This window comes from Leishmania panamensis (genome assembly GCF_000755165.1).
Source record: "Leishmania panamensis strain MHOM/PA/94/PSC-1 chromosome 26 sequence".
In the NCBI taxonomy this organism is placed as follows: Eukaryota; Euglenozoa; class Kinetoplastea; order Trypanosomatida; family Trypanosomatidae; genus Leishmania; species Leishmania panamensis.
The window spans coordinates 478200-504043 of NC_025872.1; the positions used below are offsets into that span (position 1 = coordinate 478200).

The 25844-nt window shown below is 56.4% G+C and overlaps 3 protein-coding genes across 3 annotated transcripts, besides 3 other annotated features; all 3 read left to right on the top strand.

Annotated features, from left to right (window-relative positions):
- Positions 1 to 3183: 3183 nt before the first annotated feature.
- Positions 3184 to 4650, top strand: LPMP_261410 (hypothetical protein; the record flags this gene model as incomplete). The annotated part of the gene is made up of 1 exon (XM_010701659.1): positions 3184 to 4650. The coding sequence occupies one exon, from the start codon at positions 3184 to 3186 to the stop codon at positions 4648 to 4650; it is 1467 nt and encodes a 488-aa protein (XP_010699961.1).
- A 2200-nt stretch (positions 4651 to 6850) lies between these two features.
- Positions 6851 to 7227: a repeat region.
- Positions 7228 to 12170: 4943 nt separating this feature from the next.
- On the top strand, positions 12171 to 14426 carry LPMP_261420 (hypothetical protein; the record flags this gene model as incomplete). The annotated part of the gene is made up of 1 exon (XM_010701660.1): positions 12171 to 14426. The coding sequence occupies one exon, from the start codon at positions 12171 to 12173 to the stop codon at positions 14424 to 14426; it is 2256 nt and encodes a 751-aa protein (XP_010699962.1).
- Positions 14427 to 15352: 926 nt separating this feature from the next.
- Positions 15353 to 15662: a repeat region.
- A 2125-nt stretch (positions 15663 to 17787) lies between these two features.
- LPMP_261430 (hypothetical protein) lies at positions 17788 to 21714 on the top strand (the record flags this gene model as incomplete). Its single annotated transcript, XM_010701661.1, has 1 exon — positions 17788 to 21714. One exon carries the CDS (start codon positions 17788 to 17790, stop codon positions 21712 to 21714), a length of 3927 nt encoding a protein of 1308 aa, XP_010699963.1.
- A 943-nt stretch (positions 21715 to 22657) lies between these two features.
- Positions 22658 to 23356: a repeat region.
- The last annotated feature ends 2488 nt before the right edge of the window (positions 23357 to 25844 follow it).

The window sequence follows — 25844 nt, forward strand, 5'->3', positions numbered from 1 at the left end:
TACGCCATTCCGAAGCATCTGCATGCAATTTCTGTCATGCAGCTGCCTCACTGCTTTCCTCTCTCTCGCTCGCCGTGCCCTCACAGCTAAGGCAGGACCCACTCAAACTCTCTCTCTGTCTTCTTTTCCTCTCTTTTCCCTTAGAGGCAGAGCGATAAACATATAATAACATTAAAAATTTGCCCTTCCGCTCGGCAAAAGTACGTTCAAACGCATGCGTCCAGCTGACTCCCTCTCCCTCTCTCTCTCGCGCGCGCGCACTACCTACCTAAATCGATCGATCGATCTACAAGGAAGGAGGTGACTCAATCAAGTCGTGTTTTGCCTATCGGCTGCTCCTCATCGCCTTCGCCTCCCCTCGATCTGCTCGCTTGCCTGTGAATGCGTACGTCTGTTTGGGCACGCATGTGCATACGAATAGCGGAAGCAGAAAAAAGAAAGAAGAACAACATTTTACGCGAAAGCGGGAGAAACGCTCTGTTGGTTTGCAGGGAGAAGGACCTGCACGACCAACGTGTATGCGTGCGTGCGTGCGTCGGGTCGCTCTTGCGCCTTTTTGATTCACAGTTTGGGCTGCTTGCTGCACTCGTTGGCGTTGCGATTGGTTTTTGTCTGTGTTGTCTGTGTGGTGGCTTCTTGGGTGCAGGTGTGTGTGTGTGTGTGGGTGGGTGGGTGGGTGGGTGTGTGGGTGTTTTGTTTATGTGCTCTGGGGGCAGGAGGGGAAAGGGTTCCTGCGCGCAACCGTGTCAATAAGCGAGAGAGGGGTCTGTCATCGATAGCAAAGCGCACATAGGCAATTTCCCTTCCTCACTCCTCACTGTTGTCCTTCGTGCGTCTCTCTCTCTCTTCTTCTTTAGCCTTGGTGCGCTCTAACGTCGCCCTCCACCTCTCCTCGCACTCGCGCGCTTTGATTTAGTTTCCTTGCCCTGTGTGTCTGTGTGTGTTTGCTTCTTCCTCGTGTGTCTTCTTGTTCGTCGAATTGTTCACTTATGCAACGCCACGGGCAGCACGCAGTGAACAAACGTGGAGAGATATACAAGCAGAGACGGACAAAGATCGATTTTTTATCTTTCGAATCCGAACGAGAAGACAAGCAGGAAAAGAATCATTTATTAGTCCACTCATACACACATACTCACACACGTGCTCATCAGCACGCAGCTCACAGCAGGTGCATCTGCTCTCCTCCTTCCCCGTCAGTAGTGTGTGAGGTAGTGTTGCATTTTTTTGTTTGCTCGTTTCTTTCTGCTCCCTCCCTCTCCCCCCTCCTCCTCCGTTTGTGGGCCTGTTGTAGGTGTGTGTCCTTTACCCTGTCGTTTGATTGTATTTTCCTTGTGTGTGAGAAGGGAGGGACTGTGTGACTCTACGTGCACCTCTGTGCTCTCCTCCCTCTCTCTCTCTCTCTCCTTCTCACGATTGTGTTTCCCTTCCTCATCTGCGCCTTTATATTGACCAACGTAGCCCTTCACACGCTCACTTTTTTTGCCCTCACCCGCCCGCCTGCTCTCTCGCTCCCTCCCCCTTCTCCTTGCAAACTCCGATCTCCACCGACTCACCCTACTTTCTCCCCGTTCATCTGGGTGTGGGGAGGGGTGCATATCCGGCACCTTTATCACGCCTTTTTCCCTTCTGTTCTCTCTCTGTCTTACCCACCTCTTCCCTTGGCCCTGCACCGTCGCGTGCTGCGCACCCAACCGATTTTTCCGATCGGGCGCCCCTTGCTCTCTGCTCGTCTCGTTGCTGCCTCGCCTCCCCGTTCACTTTCCTCGCTCCTTTCCCTTTGGTGGGGTGGATGTGCCGGTGGGCACATTGACGTTGAGTCCCGCTCCAGCACTCCCGCCCCGCCCTTGTCGTTTGGCCCGCCTGCCCGCTCCCCCCCCCCCCCACACCCCTGTACTCACGGGCCTCTCTTTACGTCGCTCTTCGGGCCCCCCTTTAGGTGGTGCGTTTTCATTTTCTTTTTGTCTTCGTTGTTGTGGGCGCCTCCTCCGCCTCTGTTCCCTCCCTCCCTCCCTGTCCTTTCTATATTCTCTCCTGCTCTCCTGTTGTTGTATTGTTGGCTTGATTGGTTGCTGTGGCGATCGTGGTGGCCCTCCTCGTTGGGACTCCATTTTTTGCATTATATACCGTGACGCGTCTCTTGTCTTCTCTTTGGTTGTCTTTGTTTGTTCGCCTTCTCTCCCCTCCCCCCACCTCTCCCCTTTGCTCCTCTGGCCTTGTCTCACCATCTCCTCTCCTGCCACTGCTGAGCGGCGCGCGAGAGAGAGGGGGGAGAGGAAGAAGAGAAAGGGGAGAATAGACAAGCGCTCAACGAAACGTGCGACTGGTGTACGCGGCGATCGTTACGATAGGCTCCTTCCCTTCAACTCGTCGATGTCGACTCCGTCCTTGGTGATCACGGCCTCCACACCAACGGTCGCGATGCACTCCCCCTCCCTGTCCACCGTCTCCTCAGTGCTTGGAACGCCGCGTGAGGAGGCCTATCCGCGGCCACTCACAAGTAGCTTCACGCACACCCCGCCCCCGAGCGAACGCTCTCTCATAAGCTTAAGATCACCGTCCCTTCAGCTGCCCAGCGCCACGGTGTCCTTTGCTGCGCCGTTGACGCCCAGTCACTGGATGGTACACGACTCGCCTAGCGCCGAAAAGGCACCCGTCTTCGCCCCATTGCCAGCTGCGGCCACCACCATGCTCACCTCACCCCTCCATTACTCCTCCGCCGAAGCTACATCCGATCCCCCTTTGCCGCAGCATCCTCGTCCCAGTGCCTTGGCCACCATGGGTGCGGTGGCTCTGCACGACGTCTTAGAGCTGGAAAAGGTGAATGCTCAGCTATTCGCCACCGGCCGTGGCCCCAGTCAAAAGTGGGCCCCACACCAGCGCTCGACAGCCTCTCTCACCGCTCCGGCACTCGAAGCAGAAACAGCCACTGCCGGTGCGCCTTATATCATGTCCCATTCGTCGGTGTCGACGGAAGCGGCAGCGAGGCAGGAAGAGCACTTCCCTAAGAGCAGCCCACTGTCACCCTTCACCTTTGCCCACCCCCTACCGGCTGGGTTAAACGCGGAGAGTGACGCCCATGAAAGCACAAGACAGCGCGTGCGTTCAGGGAGTCAACCAGTGGCCTCCTCATCCCAGTACCTCACTCGCCGGGGTGCGCCACGCTTCTCCACACCAACGTCAATGATTCAGCGCTACCACACTGCTGAAGATGTGCAAGGTAAAGGCCACGGCAGCCACAATGGTGATCAGCACACAGGCGTATACAGAAAGGCGCCACCTCTTCCACCGCCGCCGTCGCGTACTCTGTCGCCGATGCCGAGCGTCGCGGCAGCCATGGGTGGTGGCTTCTCGCCTCGTGTGCGAATCCTTCCCGACCACCACCGCGGACTTGGTAGCGATGTGTCAGTACACCTCAGCATGTCTCCTCCCGACTCCGGACACATGTCACCTGAGCAGGAGGATCCACAAGGTTTTCCTGTGCTTTACCCGTCATTGTCCGTATCCTCGTCCCGGGCCCGCACCGAGTCCGTCATGGGCGACGATGATCGCGGTATCAGCGGCGGTAGGTCGACCGGCTTCTCAAAGTTTGGAAGCTTCTCATCATCTACTAACATCGCAAACTCACCGCGCCTCTCAATGGACGACTTCGCGTCTCGCCTGTCGCCGTCGATAGTCCCAAGCACAACTCGAAACACCCCCGTCGACCTCATTCAGAAGTCGCCACAGCAACACTTGTCACACAATTATCCCCAGAGTCACAGCTCCGCCTCTACATCGGTCCACAACGTCCCGGCGTATGGGCGCGAGCCACCGACGTCGGGGGCGGACGTGCTGCCTGTCATGCTAGCGTCACACGCAAGCCTGCGGTGCAGTGGCGCAAGCGAAACGTGTGTCTGTGGAAGCGGCCTCAACAGCGCTAACGGGCAGAGCCCGACGGCTCCAGCCAGTGCGACTGCGCTGCGCGACGCCACGTCCACCTCCGCAACCTCATCGGACGCTTCTCTCATTGCAACAGCAACGTGCGTTGTGAGCCACCCGATTGCGCAGTCTTCCTCTGGAAATCTTACCGCACCCATGAGCTGCAGTCCTACATATCTGTCATGGTCGCCAGGCGTCTCGTTGGGTCACTCAACGCCATGCCTGCAAGACGACTTCGTGATGCGAGCGGATGCAGAGACAGTGCAGGGGCTGCCGCGGGGCAAAGTACCGCGCCTGCCAGGCTGCTCCATACGCGACTGGGCAGCGCATTTGAGGGTCAAAGAAGAAGAATTGCTCCGGCAGGAGCAGCACCACCACCACGACACCCTTCATTGTGGCAAGAACAGGGACGCATCCCCCTTGGGTGGTGCGGCTCCACCTGCAAAGCCAGGCTCAATGACGATCTCACGCAACGCGCGGCTGCCGCGGATAGCGCCGCAAGAAGTCGCCACCCACAACACGCCGGATGACTTGTGGATAGTCATCCGAAACGTCGTGTACGACTGCACCGCCTTTCAACGCTACCACCCAGGCGGAGAGAAGTTGCTGCTGGCTTGTGGGGGGCGTGATGCGACAGCCGTGTACGACCGCTTTCACGCGTGGGTTTCATGCGAGAGCTTCATGGCCCCGTACGCGGTTGGTGTTATTGCCTCTTCTGAACCCCGATGACGGTGGAAAGCAGGCGTAGAGGCAGTCTCTCTTTCTGGATAGCTTCTCGCTGCTTATGGCCTCCATGCGCATACCAGCCGCCTTTTTTTCCCTGCTCCTGCTGCTGCTATCGCTCGCTTTGCTTTGAGCGACTACTCCAGAGAGATCCGATATGCACTCTTGTTTGTGTGTGTGTGGGGGGGGCATACACAAGCTCCATAGCTAGGCAGTCCGCCCACCTCGCGCGCGCGCCTTCCCTTTCCGGCTTGAAGGGACATCTGAGCTGCTCTCTCTTCTCTTTCTGTCCTTGATGTACGTCGTGGGTGTGAGCCGATCCCTTCTGTTTTTTTGGTATGCCCCCCTCCTCCTTCCCCTCACTGTAGTAGTTCTTCGCTCACTCTTCTCTTGCTGCGGCTCCATGTAGCGCATGCTGGAGGTCGACTGTCGCAACTGGCTCGAGGTCTTCCTTCTCTCGTTGCCTTCCCTCGACCTCTCTCTCGGCAAGTGTAGGTCTTCGTTTCGTCCCTTTTTGTGTTTTTTGTCTCGCTGGGAGGTAGAGTGATTACGCCATTGGTCCCATGTGTGTGTGTGGATGTAACGCCCGTGTCTGCGCGTCGGTGGGCGCCGTCGTGAAGAAGGACTTGACTTGGGGCTCTCGTCTTGACTGCTCGCGCCTCTATCGATGTCGCTTGACATATCTGCGCCTTTTGGTGGCGAGTGTGCTTTCCTCTTACATGATTGTGTTTTCTCTCTTGTGCCTTAGGCCTACTGCTATGCCTGCGAATCTATCTTTTCCTCTCTGTGGGGGGAACGTGTGTCTGGGCAGAGAGATGGTAAGAAATGGGGGAAAGCCTGGTACTCATCTCCTTGGCTTTCCTCTCCTTTCCTCCCTCCTCCCGCGGTAGGCTGCAGTGCAAACTGCACGCTCGCCTCCTCTGTATTCTCTCCTCCTCCTCCTCCTCCTCCTCCTCCTCCTCCTTTTCCCTCCCCCTCTCATCCCTTTTTTTTTTTACTTCTACGAGCCTGTAGAAATACATTAGGCGCGCGAATATGTCTGGTTCCCTTTTTGTGGACGTCGTGCCTTGAGCTTAACTTCTCCACTCCTCTCCCTCGATGTCCCTTTTAGTCCCGTCGCACGAGTGAGCGACAAGCAAACGCACAAACAAGGGGGAGGGGGTGGGGGGCAGACGTTATTCCTTGGCTGCGCTTTCCTCTTTCCTTCTCCCTCGCCTTTTCTGTAGTCCTCGGGGCAGGGGAAGCGGGCACACGCACGCCTTCGAAGAAAACGCAAATGTAATCGAATAAGATGGCCCACCCTCTCTTTGTGCCCCCACGTGTGAATACATACAGAGACTCCACCACGCGAACAGAGGCGCAATAAGGAAACATTTCCGCATCTTGCCCCCCCACCCCACCCCTCTCCTCTCTTTTCCGTTGTTGTTGTTGTGTTCACTGTACCCGCCTCAAACAACACACCCTTGCGAGTTTGTTTTTCCCTTTTTTTCTTCTTCTTCTGTCTCCTCATGTCGTTACGCTCGCCCTCAATCCGGTCTTCGTTCTCGCTTCCGTCGTGTTCACCCCTGCTGCTGTTTCTGCTGTCGCCACTTACCTCGGATTTGGTCAACTTCAAGTGCACACGATTTTCCACATCCCCCTCCCCTCTCCTCATCATACCCCCCCCCTCTCTCTCTCTCTCTCTCTCTGTGCTTGTTCGGATGACCCCTTTGGGAGCTTCAAAAGCCTCATCTATTTACATGTCTCGGTGTGTAATGCTTATGCACAGGCAAGCACCCCATACACGGGCGCGCGCGCGGCACACACACATACTCACAAGTACCTCACACCTCATACTTTTCGTTCTCGCCCTCTGAAGGTTGGTGTGGTCTCTCTTTCGCTTTGTATTTGGGTCTTCTTTTCATTATCAACATTTTTTTAGCGTGAGAGGAAGCAAGCGTGTTCCCTAGTTTTTCCTCTGCACCCCACCCACCATCCTTTCCTTTGCTTCTCTTCTGTGCGGTCGTTTTGTGGCTTGGTTTTCTTTTATGAAGTGCCTTTTCCCTCCTCACACCACCCCCTCTCTCTCTCTTCCCTTGTGTTGTCACAGCTGATCCCCGCTCGCTATGCTGCTTTCGCCGTCTCCTTGCGCCTCCCTCTCTGGTGATGTTGTTGCTTCGTTTCGCCTGCTTTGGTTCTCCACTCTCAACTCCACGATGATGCCGCCCACTTCAGCGCGTGGCATCTCAAGACTCCGTTCCCACCCTTTGCGGGGAAGCCAAACAGCCTGAAGCGGCGTGCCCCTGCGTACGGCTGTGTGGAGTCTTGGAGTCGGCGGGCAGGTCGGAGGCGGGCGCTGTGCCCAAAAAAAAAAAAAAAGAGTTGCGGTCATGAGCGCATTTTCCCCGTCTCAATACGATTCACGTCAACAATTTAGACACAAATACGCCTCCACCTACCACCCGTGCTGCCTCTGCGGGGTGGCAATGGTGTGGTGCGTAATGTCAGATCTGACCTGCGCCGTATCCCAGTGGCATTACAGTGGTCCTCAACGACGCCAAAGGGTGTTGGCTGACACGCGCCCTTGTCAGCGCTGTGGCGCAGAACAGCGGTATCGATAAGCTATAATTACATGTGTATGTTGACCGACTTGTTTGTGGTAAAGCGACACGTTGGGGAAAATACATCGACTCTCGAGCTCTTTTCTTCGCTTACTGCACCGACTTTCTCTCTCCTTCAATCGACTACATCACTGCGCGAGCCGTTGGGCTGCGTTAGCAACTGAGAAAGAAGTCGAGGCCCTCGTTGTATCTTGTGAATTTTGCGCACGTACCGGTTTGTGGCATCATCTTTCTGTTTCTTATTCTTATTTTCCCTTTGTTTCGTGCAATCTAATTCCTCTTCCCCTCCGGTATTGGCCGTCGCGCAGTGTGTGTGTGTGTGGGTGAGGGGGATGTGCAACATGAAAATACACGCGTGCACGCACTACGCGCTCGCACAAGCAAAGACAAGCACGTTTGCAACGGAGAGCCCCACTGAATGCCTCATCACGTGTCTGTGAGTGTGTCGAGATCTCTCTGCTGCTCCTCCACCCACACACACACGCACACATACGTGTTTCGAAAATGCGAGACGAGGGGAATGGGAAGGGCGACGCCGGTGACAAGTGTGCGCAGTGCAGGCGGAGGTCCTTTTCGTGTCTGCGCATTCTGTCTTTTGCTTTGCCTTGTTTTCTTCAAACAGAAGTTGGGAAGAGTAGTGGTGAAAGACGACGGGGGATGCGAAACGGGGGGTGCCAAGGACTAACGAAGCTGTCCCAGCCCCCCCCCTCGCGTCTCTCAGCTCGTTCTCTCGCCCACTCTGAATCCTCCCTCAGATCCTTCTGCTCGCTCTTACCTGGCCTATGACTCGACTTTATACCCTCCCCCCCCCCCCCTGCAGCCCTCACCACGCACTTACTTAAGTGACACAACGCACGTCTCTGTGTATGCGGTTGCGGCTGCGGGTTGCTGAGAGCATCCAGAGGGAGAAAGCGATGTAGTAGAACAGGATCGGCTGGGAGACGAGAAGAAGAGGGCAAATTGATAAAAACGAAAAAGAGATCCGGATTGCAGCTGCAGCAGCACCGCAAACGACACGTACATCTTCTCGCATTGCCGTTGACGCTCTGCATTCCAATGTTCGCCACTTGGCCTGTACGGGTGCATTCATGTTTTCTCTTTTTTTTCTGTTTCGATTTCCCAATTCGTCCCCCTCATGTGGCTCGGCGTCCTGCCAGCACACACACACACACATTTTTGTGGGGTTTGAGTCTCTTTGTTGTGGTTTCTGCTTTCGCTCCTTCTTGCTTACTGTGTGTTTTTGCTCAGGTTTTGGATGCTCCATGGGGCTGCTCTCCTTTTCCTCCTCTCGCCTGCGCAGCGCCGGTGCATCTGTGTGTGCACTCGTGCTCTGCGCTTTTCTTTTCTGTCGGGGGGAGGGAGAGGGGGCGCCTCTCTATTAATATCAGCATTGGTATTACGCTGGCAACCTCGTCCTCGCTCACTGACTTTCCTTTCGCTTCATTTCATCCTTGTTTTCGTCTAGCCCTGCACAACTATTCCCCAAGTACATTTGGGCTGTGCATGCATCTGCAGCAGGAGCTGATGTATAGGCGTGCCCGTGTGACCCCCTCCCTCCCTTCCCCTTTATATTTCTCTTCTCCTTTGGTTTGCCTTTGCGTCTGCCACTTTAATGCCCATCTTAGGGTTTCTTGGGCTCTCGCCTCCTCTTTTCTTCCCCTTCTCGCTCTCTCTTCTACACGACGCGTCTTCTGGGCTCTCTTCGCTCTTCATATCTTTCCCACTCTCCCCTCCACCCGCCCACCCCACCTCAGCCACTCCCCACCGTTCGTACGACGTCTTGAGCTTCTTCTGTTGACGCTACTACAGGCTACGCTGTATGTTTGAATGCGCATGAAAAGGCGGCTCGTTTTTTCCCTCCCACTCTCCTCCCACTTTCCCATGTATGTGTAGGTGCACATTAGGGGGAACGCATCCCGTGCCGCGAAGTTCGCTGTCTGGGGGTGCGTGTCTCGTGTGTGTCTCTTTGGTGGCGTTGCTGCTCAGACTCATCGTTCGAGACACACTCGTTTGGGGAGGGGGAGGTGCTCTCCTACAACGCGGTTGAGTATCATGGCAGCCTTTGTTTTTTCCTCCACTATGAAGGTTGCGCTTCCTTCTTCTCTAGGCGTTGGCCTTACCCGCGTGTCAGCACAAACGCACACACGCGCAGAAACACACAGTGAAGATCAGCTGCATATGAAAAGGGACAGGGACAGGAAGGAGGATGGGGGGATCCATTGTGGGGGTGCTCTACTCGGTTGCCGTTTGGGACTCTCTTGTCGGTTTCTTGCTGCTTCTCTGGACATCTCTTGTGTGTTTTATGGGGTCATCTTTTCTTGACTGCTATTCCTAAGAAGGTGCGGCTTCTTTTCCCCGAGCATCCCCCCCCCCCCTATCCCCTCCCTTTCCTCTCTCTCTATCCCCCGTCCCCCTTGTCGACTGACAGTATTCCCCTCCCCCTCCCTCTCCCGCCCACTCCTCTTACGACTCCACGGCTCCTTTTTCCCGCTCACTGACCATCGGTCTCAACTTTACCAAAGACGTTTCCGTGGGCGCCACGCCTTCAACACATGCACGCACCTCTGTGCACCCCCCCCACATTGTAACTCGCTCGAATCATCTCGCCTTGTCGCTTGTTGGGGGTGTCAAAACTAACGCCTGTGCAGCCTACTTTGTTCGCCGTTGTTTTGCTTCCGCTTTCGTGGACGTGTGGGTCTGTGCGTGTAGGCGTATGAGCGCGCCAGCTCTTTCTCTCGCTTTTCCCTCGGCATGGTCTGCACACGCGCGCGGGGCGCAGGCACTGACAAGCATCCTGTCGTTTTTCTTGTCCCATTCCGTCTTGGGTAGTGTGCGTGTGTTCATCATGTGACACTTAGGCAAACTTGTGTACGAGCAGTGAAGTGAGAAGAAGGGAAAGGTGGTTTATCATCATCGTGGCATCTTGTCTCAGCTGTGCCTTCATCTGCGAGTGAATTTGATTCAGGGAGCAGCAACATCAACACACGCTTGGATTCAGAATAGCAACACAACTGCGCGCGGCTTCTCAGACTGTTAGTGGGAGGGGAGGGGTTGTGTGGTGCACGAAAGGCTTTCTGAACCATATTGAATACTGAATTTGATGAAGTGTTTTATTCTTCTCTCATTGCTTCTTTGATTATGCCCTCTGAAACCTGTTGTCTCCTTCTCCCCCGACTCGCTCATCCCCTCTCAACCTCTCTTCTCGCACGACTATAGTCCTCCTCCTCTTTCATATTTCGCAGTTGTCGAGAGGTACATTCAGACATGGGCGCTTTTGGTTTCTTGCCTTGAGGGAATCTTTTCCTGCTTCGCTGCTGATTGCCCTCATCTCACTTTTGTTCTCTCCTGTGGCCGCCCTTTACGTTTACCAGTCACTGAACAGCAGCAACACACCTCCCTCCTCTCTCTCTCTCTCTCGATAGCAGCCACACGCTCACGGCGCAGCTTCTTCGCTCTCTCCCTCTTCTCCGGTCACTCCCCCAATGCTTCTGCTTTCTCGGCCTTCGCTCATTTTCCTCTCTCCCCTATTTCTTCCCTTTCGGGTTTCCTACAGTTACAAGCACACACACCCAAGCGCGAAGGAGGGGAAAGAGGGAGGTGTCAGGTGCCTGTGTGTGCGTGTGTGCGTGTGTGCGTGTGCGTGGGTGTGTGTGCCTGTATGTGGTTCTATGCGCACGGTGCGTTTTCCTCTTCTCCTTGTCTGGGGGCATTGGGCTTCATCTCTCTCAAGTGCATTTCGCTCGTTTGTTTTTCTTCTTTTCTGTTATGTGCTTTGCGGTGTGCAGAGCTGACTGCGACACTGTGTTCTCTCTTCACTGACTGTGCTTCACAGCCGCTGCGGCCGCTGTTGATTAAGGCTGTCGTGTAGCTTCTCTGATGGTGAGGGAGGATTGAAGTGTTCCCTTCTCTTTCCGCACGTATGTACGTGTGTGTCTGTGCATGTCTGTGCATGTGCGTGCGTGTGTACGTGCTTGTGTGTACACACAATGGCACAGAAGAAGAAAAAAAAACGAAGGAGGTAACTTCTAAAGGGTGCATTGTTGGATATTGGCAAGACAGCACACCTTGTTCGACCCTCTGCCCCCTCCCCCTCTCCTACGGGTCCTCACGCATGCGGTCCTGGCCGCCCCAGGGCGTGTTGGTCACATCCATGTGGCGGATTGTGGGGGCGTCTGTGATGAGAAATGGAGGTGTTCTGACCCTCTCATATGTTGAGTGGGTGTGGGTGTGTGCGCTCGCTCTGCAACGTTGTATGCGTCCGCCCCTCGTGCAAGGCATTCATCACTGGAGGGAGGAGGGGGGGCATGTGTCTCCGTGATTGCCTAGGGCGCCCCTTCACCAACATATTCCGCCCTCATTCGCACCGCATCATCATCGACGATTCCCTCCCCCCCCCCCCTTCCCTTTCGACACGATCTTTCGCTAATCCACTAAACCTCCGTATACCTTCACATACACGCGCACACTCGTATACGGTCGCATCCTCTCGCCAATTGTGCGTCATGAAAAGGAGATTGGGCACAGTCATTGACCCTCCCCCCCTGCGCACACCGCGTATCCACAAGTGCCGTGAGGCGTCATCGTCTTAACTTTCATTGGCCTTTTTTTCTTTGGGGGCCTCTCCTTTCTCTCGCCCGCTCGTTCTCTCTCTCTCTCTCTCTCTCCCTCGTCTTGTCATTCACAACGAGCATCGTGCTCCTGCGTGGGGGACGGGGGGCGGCAGTCGACGGTGTACGGACCCCACCCGGTTCAAGCAGTACTCAAGAAAAAAAGGATCAAAACGCGAGTGCGCCTCGCATTAAATCTAAGCACATACGAAGGGACACACGTACACACAGAGAGAGAGAGAGAAGGGTGCAACCGGGTTCCTCATTACTGTTGCCTTCTTTTCTGCTTTGCCCCCTTCCACATCTGGTGGCCTCACTCATGGGCAGCGTCTGCTCCTCTGGTGAGGATGCCAGGCACCATCGTGAGAACCACAAGAACCGCATCAACCCCACCGAGACCTACGACAAGTGGCAGCAGAAGATGCTGCTTGACATCGGTGCCGACCCGCTGGCTGTCATTCGAGACTTTCCACGCATGACAGTGTTCGTGCACACTAACACGTCCTGCCACTCCTTACAGGATTACTACCACCCAATCAATGATTGCACTGACGCAGCGTTGAACAGGAAACCGCAGCAGCAGAAGCAGCCACGACTGCAGTCCCCTATCAACCCACTGGTCCCTCGGAACAGAAGTCAGTCACATCCTAATGTCGGAGCAGATGCTGCTGAGCACGGCGTCGGTGGTGCAGCGGGTATGGAAGGCGAGTCAAGGCAGCAACAGCGCCGCCGCAAGCGCATGGAGAAGTGCAGCTCTTCAGCACTGCACATGGATACATCAACCGGCGCTAAGGTTAATGCTAACGCCAGTGTTGCATGGACCTCGCCGACGGCGTCTCCGTTACTACCGCCTCGCTCCCCTTCCAACCTGATGCCTCACGGCAGCACCAAGTCTCAGCGTCCCAGCCGACAAGAACTGTCCCTTGGCGACGACGTTTTCGCCGCTCGCATGCAACGTGTGCGAGATGCTGTGCTGCTGTTGTCAGAGCTGTGCAACGAGCGTGCAACGTTCGGCGCTTCTTTTGAGAGCTCCTGGGACCGTCTCATCATGCACGGTAGCGGTGGTGGCCGTGGCAGCAACGCAGCCAACGAGCCTACCCCGGAGCCAACGCACCATAGCCGTCCACCGTCCTCGGCCAAACAAGTGCGAAAGAAATCCATCACGCTTGACGTACACCAAATCCTGTTAAACGCCTGTGTGGACAGCGGCATGCTGATGCTGGTAGAAGAGACTAACTCCGCTCCGACTCTCGCGTCCCCGCTGCTCGGGTCTGCCCAGCCACGGCTTGGTGCGAGCGCGCTGGCGCCTTTGTCGCTGCAACCGTGTACGCCACCAGGGCTGGTGAGCCACACTTTCCAGCCAAACACATCGAGTGCATCTGGGCTACAGCCGGGCTCGGCAAACACGACAACTGAGCTCACTGCTGGCGGGGCAACGGCACCGAACCACAGCACTCTCAGCAGTGACCACCCGCCGATGCCGGAAGCGGGCGATGATTGGCAGCAGCGAAACCGAGGCCCTGTTGCCAGCGCGTCAGGCCGCTACATCGTGCGCAGCGCCACCTTCCACCTCATGCAGTTCACTACGCAAGGAGTAATGTTCTTCCCGGTACAGCGGCTGAAGCACATTCTATGGATGCCGTGGTCCTCGCACATGCAAGATGTGGCGTGGATGATCCACTTCCACGTAGTGGAGGCCACCCCAGAGAACTTAGCTGCATGCAAGCAGCACCATCCCAATACACTGTGCAACACCCCGACGTCCCTGCTGTCGCCGCACGCAGACTCGGCGGTGGAAGCTGTCATCGCTACAGTGGCAGGGGTGTATGGTCACCGAAACTCGCTCTCGGAGACTCGGGCGTTAAAGGGTGGCACCGCCGACGCGGAGGGGGGGAAGCTGCCTGCTATTGCTGACGGTGTGCGCAACGGTAAACTCATTTTGATTCGGCACATCCAGACAGGACGGCACTACGTCGTGGACAGCGAGCGCAAGACGACGCCGCGGTATGAGTTGGACTGGGCGTGCAACATTGTGCTCGACCAAGACACTCTACTGAAGGTGTTTGCACCGTATCAGGAGTACGCCGCCGCTGCGAGGGATGCGGCAGCGGCGGCGCCGTCAGCCCCTCTTTCATCGCTGCGCAACCCGACTGTGGCGCAGAAGAAGACCACTGAGACCGCCTATTCAGCCTTGCATGCGCATCAGCACCCGTGCGACAACAGTTATGAAACTGTCAATGGGGACGCGCCGACGTCAGACACAACGTCAGACAATGTCGCTGAAATGGCGTTCCCACGTAGGCCGGTGGCAGTGCCAGCCACTATACTTAACCCGGAGCTACTTACCCTAGATTTTGGCGTACGCGCGGCACAGCAGCCGCTGTTGCTGAGGCGCGAGGTGGTGTGTGCATCTGTAGAAGTCCTCGCCGCCCGCATGGAGAAGCCGCCTCACACGCTTTTCATGGTATCCCCCACATGGTGCAAGCGCAAGGAAGAGCTTGACTACGTGTTAAAGCAACAGTACAGGGTGCAGCTGGCGAAGGTGAATGAGCTGCCTAAGAAGATGCTGTATTAGCGCTGACGGTGGTTCCTTGTGTGAGTGCAGTCGTACTTGAGCAAGGGGAGAGGGGCAGCCAGCCACCTGCACCAACGCCATCCTGCATCACTGCCCCTCTCTCCCGCTCGCTCACTCCCTCCTCTCTCTCTCTCGTCTTTAGCCTTTCTTTTACCTTAGAGTGTTGCACATGTGTGTGTGTGTGTGTGTATGCGGCGGTGCCTCTGCATGAATGCCGCGGATTGCGGGTAGGACGAAGTCCGAGGGGCTCTGCTCTTGCGAAGGGGTCTATGAAAAGGGGCTGGTGGAGAGAGGAATGAAAAACGAGGACACACACGTTTTACTCCGACTTCCTTTAATCGCCTGATCACTACGACAGTCGACGGATGCAACCAAGGAGAGCCCTAATGTCTCCACCACCCTTCATTTGGAGAGCCTCACAGGGACTGGGGTCCGTGTCTGCGTAGGGGTTTTCACCTTCTTCTCTCCCCTCCGCCTTCTCCTCGTCGTCTCCGTAATCCTCTTTCCGTGTCGTTATCCCCCTTTTCTTCTTCTCTTTCTCGTCTACTTCAGTGATGCCGTGGCCCCTCAGTCGGTATGGCTTTTCCCTCGCCGCTTTCATTCTCATTTCGTGAGCCGCTCGGTTCTGCATCTTCTAGAGTTGCTCCGGCTGAGTTGCTTTTTGAGGAGTTTCGCTGGTGTCTTGTGTTGTCTTATTGTTTTGTTTGCCCGTTGCTTTCCTTTGCCGTAGCGGATATACGCGCATGTACGCCCACGTGGGTGTGTGTGTGTGTTTGTGTGTGTGTGTGTGTGTGTCTCTAATGGCTCCCCTGGTCTTTGCACTCTCTCTCTTGTTCGAGGGAGCCAATGTCTTCTCCTTTGGGGCATTCCTCTTTGCTTTTTTTGTTTGTTTTTTCCGTCGTTCTTCACTCTCCCGGATAACGATTGGGAGGACGGACACCCCTCAGCGCGTGGCATCCAGGGGCCCGGCGCTCCCGCTCTGCGGTGTGGGGAGGCCAGGCAGCCCCCCCCCCCTTCAACTCTCCCAATGCCGAGCCCCCTCTGGTGGCGACCGGGCCAAGCACCTACGACGCCGGGCGGTCAGCGTGACCTGCGGCAGTGAGCACGTTTGCGTTATCCATACGATAGGCGTAGTGTCCGCGTGACTCGAGCGTGTCTCACCCGGCCCTCGCTGACTAGTGGTGTGGGGAGCCTGCGCCAGGCTGTGGGGTGTCGTGGGGAATTGGAGCTCGTACTGTATGGCAGAGAGTGGACAGTCTGAAGCGAAAAAACACCTCTTCCCGGAACCCGATGCTGTATATCTATATATATCTATATCTATATGTGTGTGTGCGTGTGTGTACGTGTGTTCTCGCTCCTTCCCAGGCTAGAAAAGCAGCGCTCACCGGTCTCCTGTGAGAATTCAAGTTTTTCTTCAGCTTTGATTTGGCTGGTCTCTTCTCAGGCATGTGCGTTGCGGACTTTTCTGTCCTCAGTTCATTAACAATGCGATAAGGTCGAGGGGGCAATCGAGTTTTGTTTTCTCAGTGGAGGCGCCCTCTTTCCCCCTCCGCGCCACGTCTAGTTGCCATGTTCGTTGAGGAAAAGATCCTCATGGACCCTCTGGCCCATTCTCTCCCGTTCTTTCCACTCTGTCTCTCCAGGGTGAGTTGCTCCCGTCCAGCTTTCCTTCGTGGCCCCACCCGGTGCGAAGGAAAGCTGGACGGGAGATCGGCTCCGCACTCTTGTCGGTGTATTCAGACACAAACACATACGGGTATCGATATGTTTGTATGAGAAAGGCGCTCTATTCCTTTCGTTATGGCCTCGGTGGGAGCGGCACGACCGCACACAGCCCAAAAGTCGGATTGATTGCGGCGAATACACCGGCTAGCTCATGGCCTCGGTGCAACTCCCTCTCTCCCTGTCTCTCATGCTGACAAGGTGGATTAAGTTTGCACACATATGGGTATGTGTGGTGGGCACAACCGGGTATTTTGGCAAGGCCTCCATGGGGCACAAAAGAGAAAAAGAGAATCGGGCGTGGTAAGTGAAGAATTGGTGTACCGGCAAAGACGTCGCTTCGCTTCCCTCTTTCTCATGCTTCGGTGCCATCTGCATTCGCTGTCCACATCATTTTCTCCCTCCCTTCCCAACACCATAAACTCGCACTCCTGGTCATCTCTCTCTCTCTGGTGTGTGCTCTACAGCTGCGTTGCACCTTTGCTTTTCAGCAATTTCGAGGGGAGAGGGGGTGTCTCTGCATGTGAGGGAGGGAAGGGGAAAGAAAGTGGATGATATGAAAGGGACCTTTGCGCTTCTTCGCCTATGATCGGACATTGTCCTGTTCGAATGTTTGCCTCCCTCTCTCTCTTTCACCTCTCTCTCTCCCATCCACGGACACCATCGCCGATTTACAGTGACGCGAGTTATTCTCAAAGCAAACAAAACTGACTGCAGAACTGCAACACAGGCAAGAAGGCATCCGAACGTGAAGGCAGTGCTGCGCTCCCTCGCTTTTCTCCTCTCCCCTTCCCCTCCCACCCCACCCCCCGGATGACGGGCGGACAGTGGTGCGTGCGCTTTCCTCCTAAACTCTCCCCTCATTCGACCTCTTTGAACTGTTTGGTGTTCTCTCAGGGGGCTCTCTCCTTTTCTCTGCGTTGCGCGTGTGTGCGGTTCCCCTTTTACTTTTTTCTGGGTGTTCACCCTGTGTGTCTGCGTGTCTACCCCCTCCCTCCCTCTTTCACGCACAGTCACAAACGAACACACACACACACATGTACAGCTGTGGAGTTGCATCCTTGTCGCTCCACCTCTCTCGCTTTTCTTATTGGCGTGCTATTTCTTCTCATTTTTCACTTTGGTGCATCCCGCACACCTGTACCTGGGTGCCAGTGAGTTGTGTGCCTCTGTTGGAGTGGAAAAGGAGGTGCATGCGTCATCTCGCTCCTCTGTTGTTTTCGTTTTCCTCGGAGAGCGACCTCCAGTGCTTGGCTCTCGGCTTGTAATCAATCTGTACACGAGTCCCGCACCGAACTTACACCCCATCATCTTTCACACCTTTCCCCCACCAATCAGCATACATTCACTCGCTGTCGTCGTCCCTCTCTCTCTCCTCGCCCACTCCTTATTCTTTCCCACCCTTGACACGATGCCGGCGTGTCCTGATTGTGGACTCGTGTTCGGCTCCCTCAGCAATGTCCAGATACACCGCCGATCTGGCGCGTGCTCGATGCAGTTAGGAGCATCGGCCACTAACTCAGCCCTGCATGCCCCGCAGCCTATAGTCTACACTGCCGGCTATCCGGTGAGGCCGGCCGCTAACCCGACGGGCTACGTCGGCTTTGGCGGCTACAGGCATGGAAAAGGTGGCTATGACATGCAGGGTGCACCGGTTTTCCTCGCAGAAGCCGAGCAGCTGCCGCACATAACCCCCATAGAGCGCGAAATTGAGCAAGCGCTGGCCATTCAGCGCAATCAGCAGGCAACTGACCTGGCGGAGCGGGAGCGCATGATGCTCGACCAGCAGGTAAATCTGGTTTTGCCGGCGCGTCAAGCGCAGCTACAACAGTCGCAGGAGGCCCTGAAAGATCAGCTGCTTCAGATGAAGCTGGAGCTCTTCACCAACCAGCAGCAGCAACAATCGGGCAACGACATGGACATGGCGTTCCTGCGGAATGAAATGGCGGCGATGCGTGGCGCTCTCTCTTCGATGAGCATGAACTGCGTCTCTAACAGCGGCCCTGGCCTGACACGGCGAAATCCGCGCAAGCCGCAGCAGCAGCAATCATCGGCAGCCCGCACGCAGGTCCGCCGCGAGCGGCGCCAGCACGGAAGCGTCATAGACGAGGACGACTCTTGGGAAAGCCTTGATGACGTCCCCCGCAGCAGCGAGTATGGCGACGACTACGGTGAAGCTCGCGGCGGGAATCGAAGTGGGCACACGCTCTCGCCACGAAGTGTCCGCCTCCTCGGCTCGGCGCCGTCGCAGAAACTCTGTGAAGTGCTGAAAAGCATGCAGGCTGAAATTCGAAGATTGCAGGTTGTGAGCGCCACCCGTATAGAGCCGCCGTTTCCCACAGCCTCGACGTTGCAACCGGGCCTGCACTCGCTCAAGCTTGCCACCCTCGAAGGCATCGACCTTTCCATCCCTCTCGACGAGGTGGACGTGTCAATCAAGGTATACTACATGTCGTACGCGAACGGTGAGTATCTGCTTGAGCCCTCTCTCAAGCGCACCTTCCCACGGCACCCACCACCGTTGACCCGTCATGGCACCAACGTAATGCTCTTTACTGTCCCCTCGCTCCAGTTCATTGTGCACTCGCCGAAAGAGATGGTTGTGTTCGTGCTGCAGGTGCTTTACCGCGGCCGACTGCTGTGTTGGTCCGCCATCTTCTCGAAGGTAACCGGCAGCTTCTCGGAAGGCATTCAGAACACTTCCTTCGACCTCGCTAAGGCGCTGCAGTCACCTGGTGATGTGATCCCTGGGGCGAGTGTGTCGGGCTACATCGAGACCGACTCGCGGGACGTACTGCAGCGCGCTGAGTCGATCCTGAACCGGAGCACCGGCAACTTCAGCGCCAGCCCAGGACCTCCATTCTCGCAGAGGCAGCATGCACAGCTACCCGGACTACCACCACTACCGCCCCCACCGCAAGGGCTGCCACTGCTGCCGGGCATGCCCAGCTGCGAGGGTCCCTTTCTGCCTCCCACGTTGGAGGCCAACGTAATGCTGCTGCAGCCAACCAATGGCCCTGTCGCACGCTTTATCCTCCCGCCGCCGACGGGGGTCTCGATTCTAGAGTGGAACGAAGTGGTGACGAAGCACCTCAAGAAGATGCAGAAGTACCCGCCCAAGAGGAAGTCCATCGCGCCGGCGGCCGAAAAGGCTAGCGACAACGGTAAAGGAAAACGAAATGAGAAGCATATCAGTCACCGGAAGCCAGCGCCACCGGTGGCGCAGCGGCGGAGGGCGAGCCCCAGCAGTAGTAGCAGCAGCGAGGACAGCACGCAATCGTTTTCCTTATGCTCTTCTCTGTGTTCCTCGCCGTCCTTCTCCAACAGAAACGAGCTGCGCAGCCCCCTACCTCCTAGCCATAGCATGGGAGCGGTCATCGAGGGAAAAACGAGTACGCATCCCCCTGAAAAGAGGCAGCAACAGCGACAGCCCCATCGTAGCCACCGCAGCACCGCACACTTTGCTGAGGACAGGCCAGAGGAGTTGTCAGTGACTGGGACGCCCGCGGAGCAGCAGCCTATAATGCCCATCCAAGAGCCGCAGAAACCTGCGAGCGAGCCTGCGGCTGGCGTGTCGGTGAGGAAGCCTCGCTCGCCTGATGCGCCACGGAGCAAGCCGCAAACGTTGCCACCGTCGGCCGCCGCCCCAATCACCAATTTGGCAGCCAAGGAAGCCACAGTTGAGAGGCCGCCTGTAAGCTCCAATCCACCCATGGCTAGGCCTTTGGTGCCGTCGTTTCCTTCGGTGGACAACAAAACTACCTCTCCCCAAGCCGAAACACCACCTCCACAGGCACCATGTAAGGTGCCTCTGGAAGACGTGTCACTTGTCGAGCGCAGCCGTCTGCGCGCTTTGACGGGCCCGCAGGGCAATCTGGCGGTGCCTCCGGGCTACAAGTTCAACCCCAACAACCCACCTTGCTTGAACCTCGACAAGCTCGATGTCACAGCTCAGCCGCCCGTGAACGCATGCGTGTTGCTTGGCCTCTCTGTGCCGACAGATGCGCCGCCAGCGACGCCGAAAGCGCCTGGGCACGGCACGAAGGGCAACACAGTCGACGTCTTCGTGGACGGCGTAGCTGGCATCCCGCTAGATGCTATGTGCTCGCGTGTGTTGGTGTACATTAGCGACGCGTTAGACCCCACGACTGGTACCCCTAAGAACCCACTTCGCCACCCTCGGGTCTTTATGCGGGTGCCGGACCTCATTGCCTATCAGAATCTCAACTCGAGCAGCAGCGAGCCCAAGTTCAAGGCAAAGGTAACCTCCGACGTCAGCGATCAAACGCACGCTGTCGTCATCGTGGAGTACATCAAGGACTCAAAAGGTCCACCGATTGTGTTTGGTCACTGCTGCTTGCCGATTAACAAATGCTTCTTTACCGGCAACTTCGTGGCGCGCTTGAAGATCGGCGATCCCCGTCGCTCGCAGGAGCGGGCCGTCGACGATCTGCGTCCACCTGACCGCATCGCTGACGAACAGAAGCGCGCCACGGAGAAGTACAACCAGTGTAATCTGGAGGCAAGCGTTGACTCGCAGGCGCTGCGCAACCTGTTGCCGGCACCACCGCTCAAGCGCGCGGAGTGCGCACCGCTCGGCTACCTGATTTGGCGCCTGGAAAGCCCAAACCTGAACGACCCCTTCTTCGAGATGCCGCAGCAGGTGCCCCTGTCGCAGCAGGAAATGCAGCTCTTCGAGGGTCGCAAGAAACATGCGGCTGTGACGCCAAACTCGAAGGGGGTGATGTCAGAGAAAGCTGCGGGCGAGGCGTTCATCGGGTCCGGGACGACGCAGACCGACTCTCTCGGCTACATCACTCCGTTCAGTGAGCAGCGTGGTGCCTTCGTGAAGGTGGAGGGCATCCGGGGTGTGGGTGACGACGCAGCCATGTACGTCGTGGTGGTCTACATGGCCAAGGCACCGAAGGGCCATCGGGTATACTACACGATGATACCCGACTGGGCCTCGGATGTTGGCGCCCCAATGTTCAAAGACCCCCCATTCATCTTCCAAGGTATCAAGTACGACACAAAAAACACTACGACGTACATGCTGCTGAAGTTGTCGAAGCTGGAGAATGCGGCTACCCCGCCTGTGGTCGAGTGTATTGGGTGGACTATGAACAGGCTCTTCCTGGACGAAGTGCCGGCGCTGCGCCAAGGGCGGTATGCGCTGGCGTGGCTGACGGGACCGCTGCCCCCAGACGTGGTAAAGGAGCTTCTTACCGAGAAGGTTGGTACAGTGTTCCCAAAGCGCTTGCAGGAGAAGAGCATTAGCTTCCTTGAGCCCAAGGCCACGCTGACCATCAGTCAAGGCGACCCGGCGTGCTGCGTGGGGCTCGTGGACAACACTCCCGGTCGCGCGCAGCCGCGTCGGCTACTCATGCCAGACTCCATCAAGAAGAAGTTCCCCTCCGCCATGTGTGAGGGCATGGTGGGGTGCACGTTGCAAAGAGCGCATGAGAAGTGCTTCGGCGGCGGCGATCCGCGGGCCCTGCTGCAGCGCATGCATACGGCGGTGCAAGAGTATCTCGATGAAAGCACGAAGACGTTCGAGGAGTTGTAAATCAAACTTCGCTGATCAGTGCGCGCACAGAAAGTGGCATTTGCTGAGAGCGCGGGGGGGTGTATAGATGTCGAGTTGCTCTCAGGGGAGTAATGTCTTGTCGAGGAACACGAGTATAACTGCACAAAGTGGTAAGCCCCTTTTTTTTTCTGTAGTGCTCTTCTTTGCTTCGTGATGCGTGTTTTTTTTCCCTGGAAGAAACAGAAGAAGCGCACCTGTGCTTTGCTTCTTCTCTCTCCCTTCTTCTTCCCTCTCCCTCTCCCCTCCTCTATACACACCTCCCCAGGCCCCTGCGCCGCCGCTCACTCCACTTCTTCTCCTACGGTGCTGTCGTCCTAGGGGGGATCATCTGTATATACGTACGTGTGTGTATGCGTGTATGGGTCGATGCCAGTCTATACGTCTTCCCTTGTATCTGTAGCTGCGATCTCCCTCTTCATATTTCTTGCTTCGATTCTCTCTTGCTTCCCTTTCAAAGGTGAGCTCTCGGTATACTCATCCCACACCCGCGCTGATGTATTCTTCGTTCTCCTTTCCCTTCCTTGTTGGCGCTCTCATCACTGCCATTACCTCTTTTCTTTGGGATTCCGTTGCTGTTATTCTTCGGGGTGCTTGATTTTCTCATCTCGCCCTTCTCCCTTCTCCTCTCTTCACTCTCTTTTCCCCCACCCCATTTGTGCGCATGAGTTTCTCTGTGTGTGTGTGTCTCCCTGGGCATCTGTGAGCCGGTGAAGGTACAGCAGTGACCTGAACCACACAATACGTGCCCTTTTAAAGTTTTCTTCTTACTTTATTGCGCATGAGGCACACACACACACAGGCGCCCACTGTCACACACCGTCCTGCGTTGTGGGGGGTGTTTTCGACCTTTAAGAAGCGTGGTCACGCATGTACATGCATCTTCTTTGGAGCTTTTTCTCTACTTATTTCCTTCTCTCTCTTCAAACAGGCGCCAAGATGCAAAAGTTCGAGCACTGTGTGGACACGCTGTCAAGCACAGCTGGCATGGCATCGCACATTCCAAGCAAAGCATGCAGAGGTCAAAGAAGGAGTGATGAACGGGAAGGACCCAAAGAGCTCCATATCCATTAAACCTAAAGCGCATGGATGCAAAATAGGCGATGTCTCCTACATCCCATCAGGTGAGCGGATGCGGCACCGATGCGGAAGGCATGACGAGAACACTCGGAATGGTCCCATCGAGTCCCGCAGGCTCCGATGGGAAGCGTTACCACACCACATTATAAAATACAGCAGCTTGAAGCGACTGAAGGCGGACATGACAGGCAGGCAGAGCACAAGGCCTCAGAGAGCTCTCGCCTGCAGCTCTGGCCGACTTCCTCTTCGAGCTCATCCAACATGCATCAAACAAAAAAAATACAGCCCCTGCCACTCGCACACCTTCGATTCACGCGGGCCGCCGTCAGGGTCCTGCTCGAGGGCGGCCCGCGTGAATCGAAGGTGTGCGATCGACCCAAGCCTGTCTGACACCCATCGCGCAGCACGTATGCGAGGAAAGAACAAGGAAAGACACGACGAGGCCGTACGACGCAGAGTCCGATTCGGCGGCCGGCGGTTCCTCCCAGGCGGCCAGGATTAAGCCGCAGTGCTGCATAGATTAGGTGTGAGCTGTGGCTGTGTGTAGGGTGGGGGCGTCGATGCGTCGATGTTTTGATCTGGTCGTGGAAGAATGGCGCGTTGGGATCAAAACCCCCAAAAAAAAATGCTTTTCTGCGCCTCCCTCCCGCGCGCGCCTATCGGGCTCGCTCGCTGGTGACGTGGAAGGGTTTGACTTGATCATGTGCGCAATCGATCCCAGACAGTACGCCATAAAGCGACGACGACTAGGCGCGCATGCATGCCCGTGTAAATGGGAAGGGTATTCATTCTCTTTCCTTCGGTGGGCTTCATGGATGGTCGCAGTACCTCCGCTGCTGCCGCTTTGCCGCACTCGAGGGAGAAGACGACCGGGCATGAGGAACAGAGAAGGGGGAAGCCTCTCTCTTGTGTGCCTCTGTGCGTCTCTCCGGGGGGTGGAATGGGCTGAGGAAAAAAAGCACGAGGTGCTCCCCACCCTGTCTCCCTTATATTTTCAGATTCCTTGGCCGCTGTCACCAGCTCCCCCGCCCCGCCCCCCTCCGGCTCGCCCATACGGATGGAACGTTGAATTGATGTTGTTGTCAGCACAGTTCCGTAATATGTGGACCTCAGTCTTCTCGGCAAAGTGGCGCTTGACTGTTGAGGTTTCTGCACCGGGCACGAAGCAAGTCAGCAGCCGATGGCGTCTCTCTCCCTCTCTTCTACACTCCTGCTCTGGCTTTCTTCCTACTTGAATTTTCGCGCCTTTCTTCTCGTCCTCCTCTCCCCTTTCCGTCTGCCCCTCATATGACACACCGACATCACTCTCGCTGGCCCTCCACGGGTGTCTCCTTCCTACTCCCTCTTGTTTTTCTGCCTTCCACCAACACAGCCCACTCTCTCGCGCCACCATCCAAAGTCATGTCTGCGTATCTTCGCCAACAGCTGAGCGCGTATTCGCGAAAAGCCACGGAAAACACTGAAGAGGAGCGTCCTGTCAACCACCTCGCTTCCTCTCTCTTCTCGTTTCCCTTTTAACTCTTCGAGCCCATCGCTTTGCTTTGTGGTGTCCACTTGTCTCCCATTCACTTGGTAACTGCTCACGTGTAAGCACAGGGCCACACACACACACACACTTACCCACCCTCGTTTATTCACTTCTGCGTTAGAAAGTACAGGCAGACGCACAAAGGCGTCGGCCGCGTGTTCCTCTGCTCTGTTGGGCGGGGGTGGGCTTTTTCTCTCTCCGCCCCACGCCTACGCCCATGTTCATAGAAAACGACAATAAAAAGAAGCAACTTGACGAGTCCCAACACCACAGGACTACAGCCCGCTCTCTTTTCCTCTGCATGGGTGTATACATGTATGTCTACAGAGAGAGAGAGAGACGTGTGGGGGGAGGGAGGGTGCGTCGCGCATTTTTGCGATGGAATCGGTCAATCTCGCAGTGCTGTTTTGTGCAGACAGTTGCATTGGTAGGACTTCCCCGATCGCACCAGCGAAGCCATCACCTCTTCCTTATTCCCTAGTGCAAGGCTGACAGGGCAGGAGACGACTGAGATGCAAGCAGCAACACCACGAGCACCAACCCACCAAGGGTCACCATGGCATCCTGGATGACTCTAACGAGGGGTTGAAGACCTTGTATGGCGAAGAGGCGTAGCGTGGGTAGCCCAGGATCGACGGTCGCAACGGTCCCGAACAGCGACGCAACGAGCCTGCGCGCGTACCGGCACGCTCTGTTCTCGCCGTGAGTGTGCAGGCTCATCCTCCACGCTGCCGCACCGGTGTCACGGCCCCATGAGTAATTGCCGTAAGCCACCACGCTGCATCATAGCTTCACGATGGTGCACCGCCTTCACGTCAAGGCGCTCCACTCAAACCTCCGCGGTGGGATCATGGGCCTCACAGGTACAGGCGCTATGCATGCGCGAGTCATAAACCCTGACACACTAGGCCGCGTGGGTGACAGAGACTTTGCGCTTCGTTTGCACTCTGAACGGTCACCCTCTCCGGAAAGGAAGCGCAGTTTTCAAAGCCGGTGCCCGTCCACTGGCAAGTTATGGGCCGCACCTGCGAGGTGGGAGGCACAACAACAACAACAACAACGGCAGCGGCGGTGGTCATACTGCGCGATGGGCTGACGGAGACATCGACGAGGCGGCGATGCAGCTGCAGAGGCGGGAAGCACAGCGCTGAATCTGCTCGGGCAGCAGGCACAGGAAGAGGAAGAGGAGGAGCTCCACTACTTGGTCACCCACCCCCGCACGCGGCTACACCTGTCAATCGAGCGAGTAAACGCTGAGCCGGGAAATCAACATGGCCATCTCCATCCTGATCGTCACGAGCATGCCCTTTGGCGTAGCTGAACGGCTGCTCAAGAACATTTACTCCATCAATCCCTACGCCCGCAATCACGAGCGCGTGCCGCGGTTGAAGGTGCACAAGGCAATGACCGACTACGGTATGGTGCTGACGTGTTACACACATACACCGGAAGAGGCGAATGGGAGAGGAATGGGGGAGCGGGGGGGAGTAGCAAGCTAGTGGGA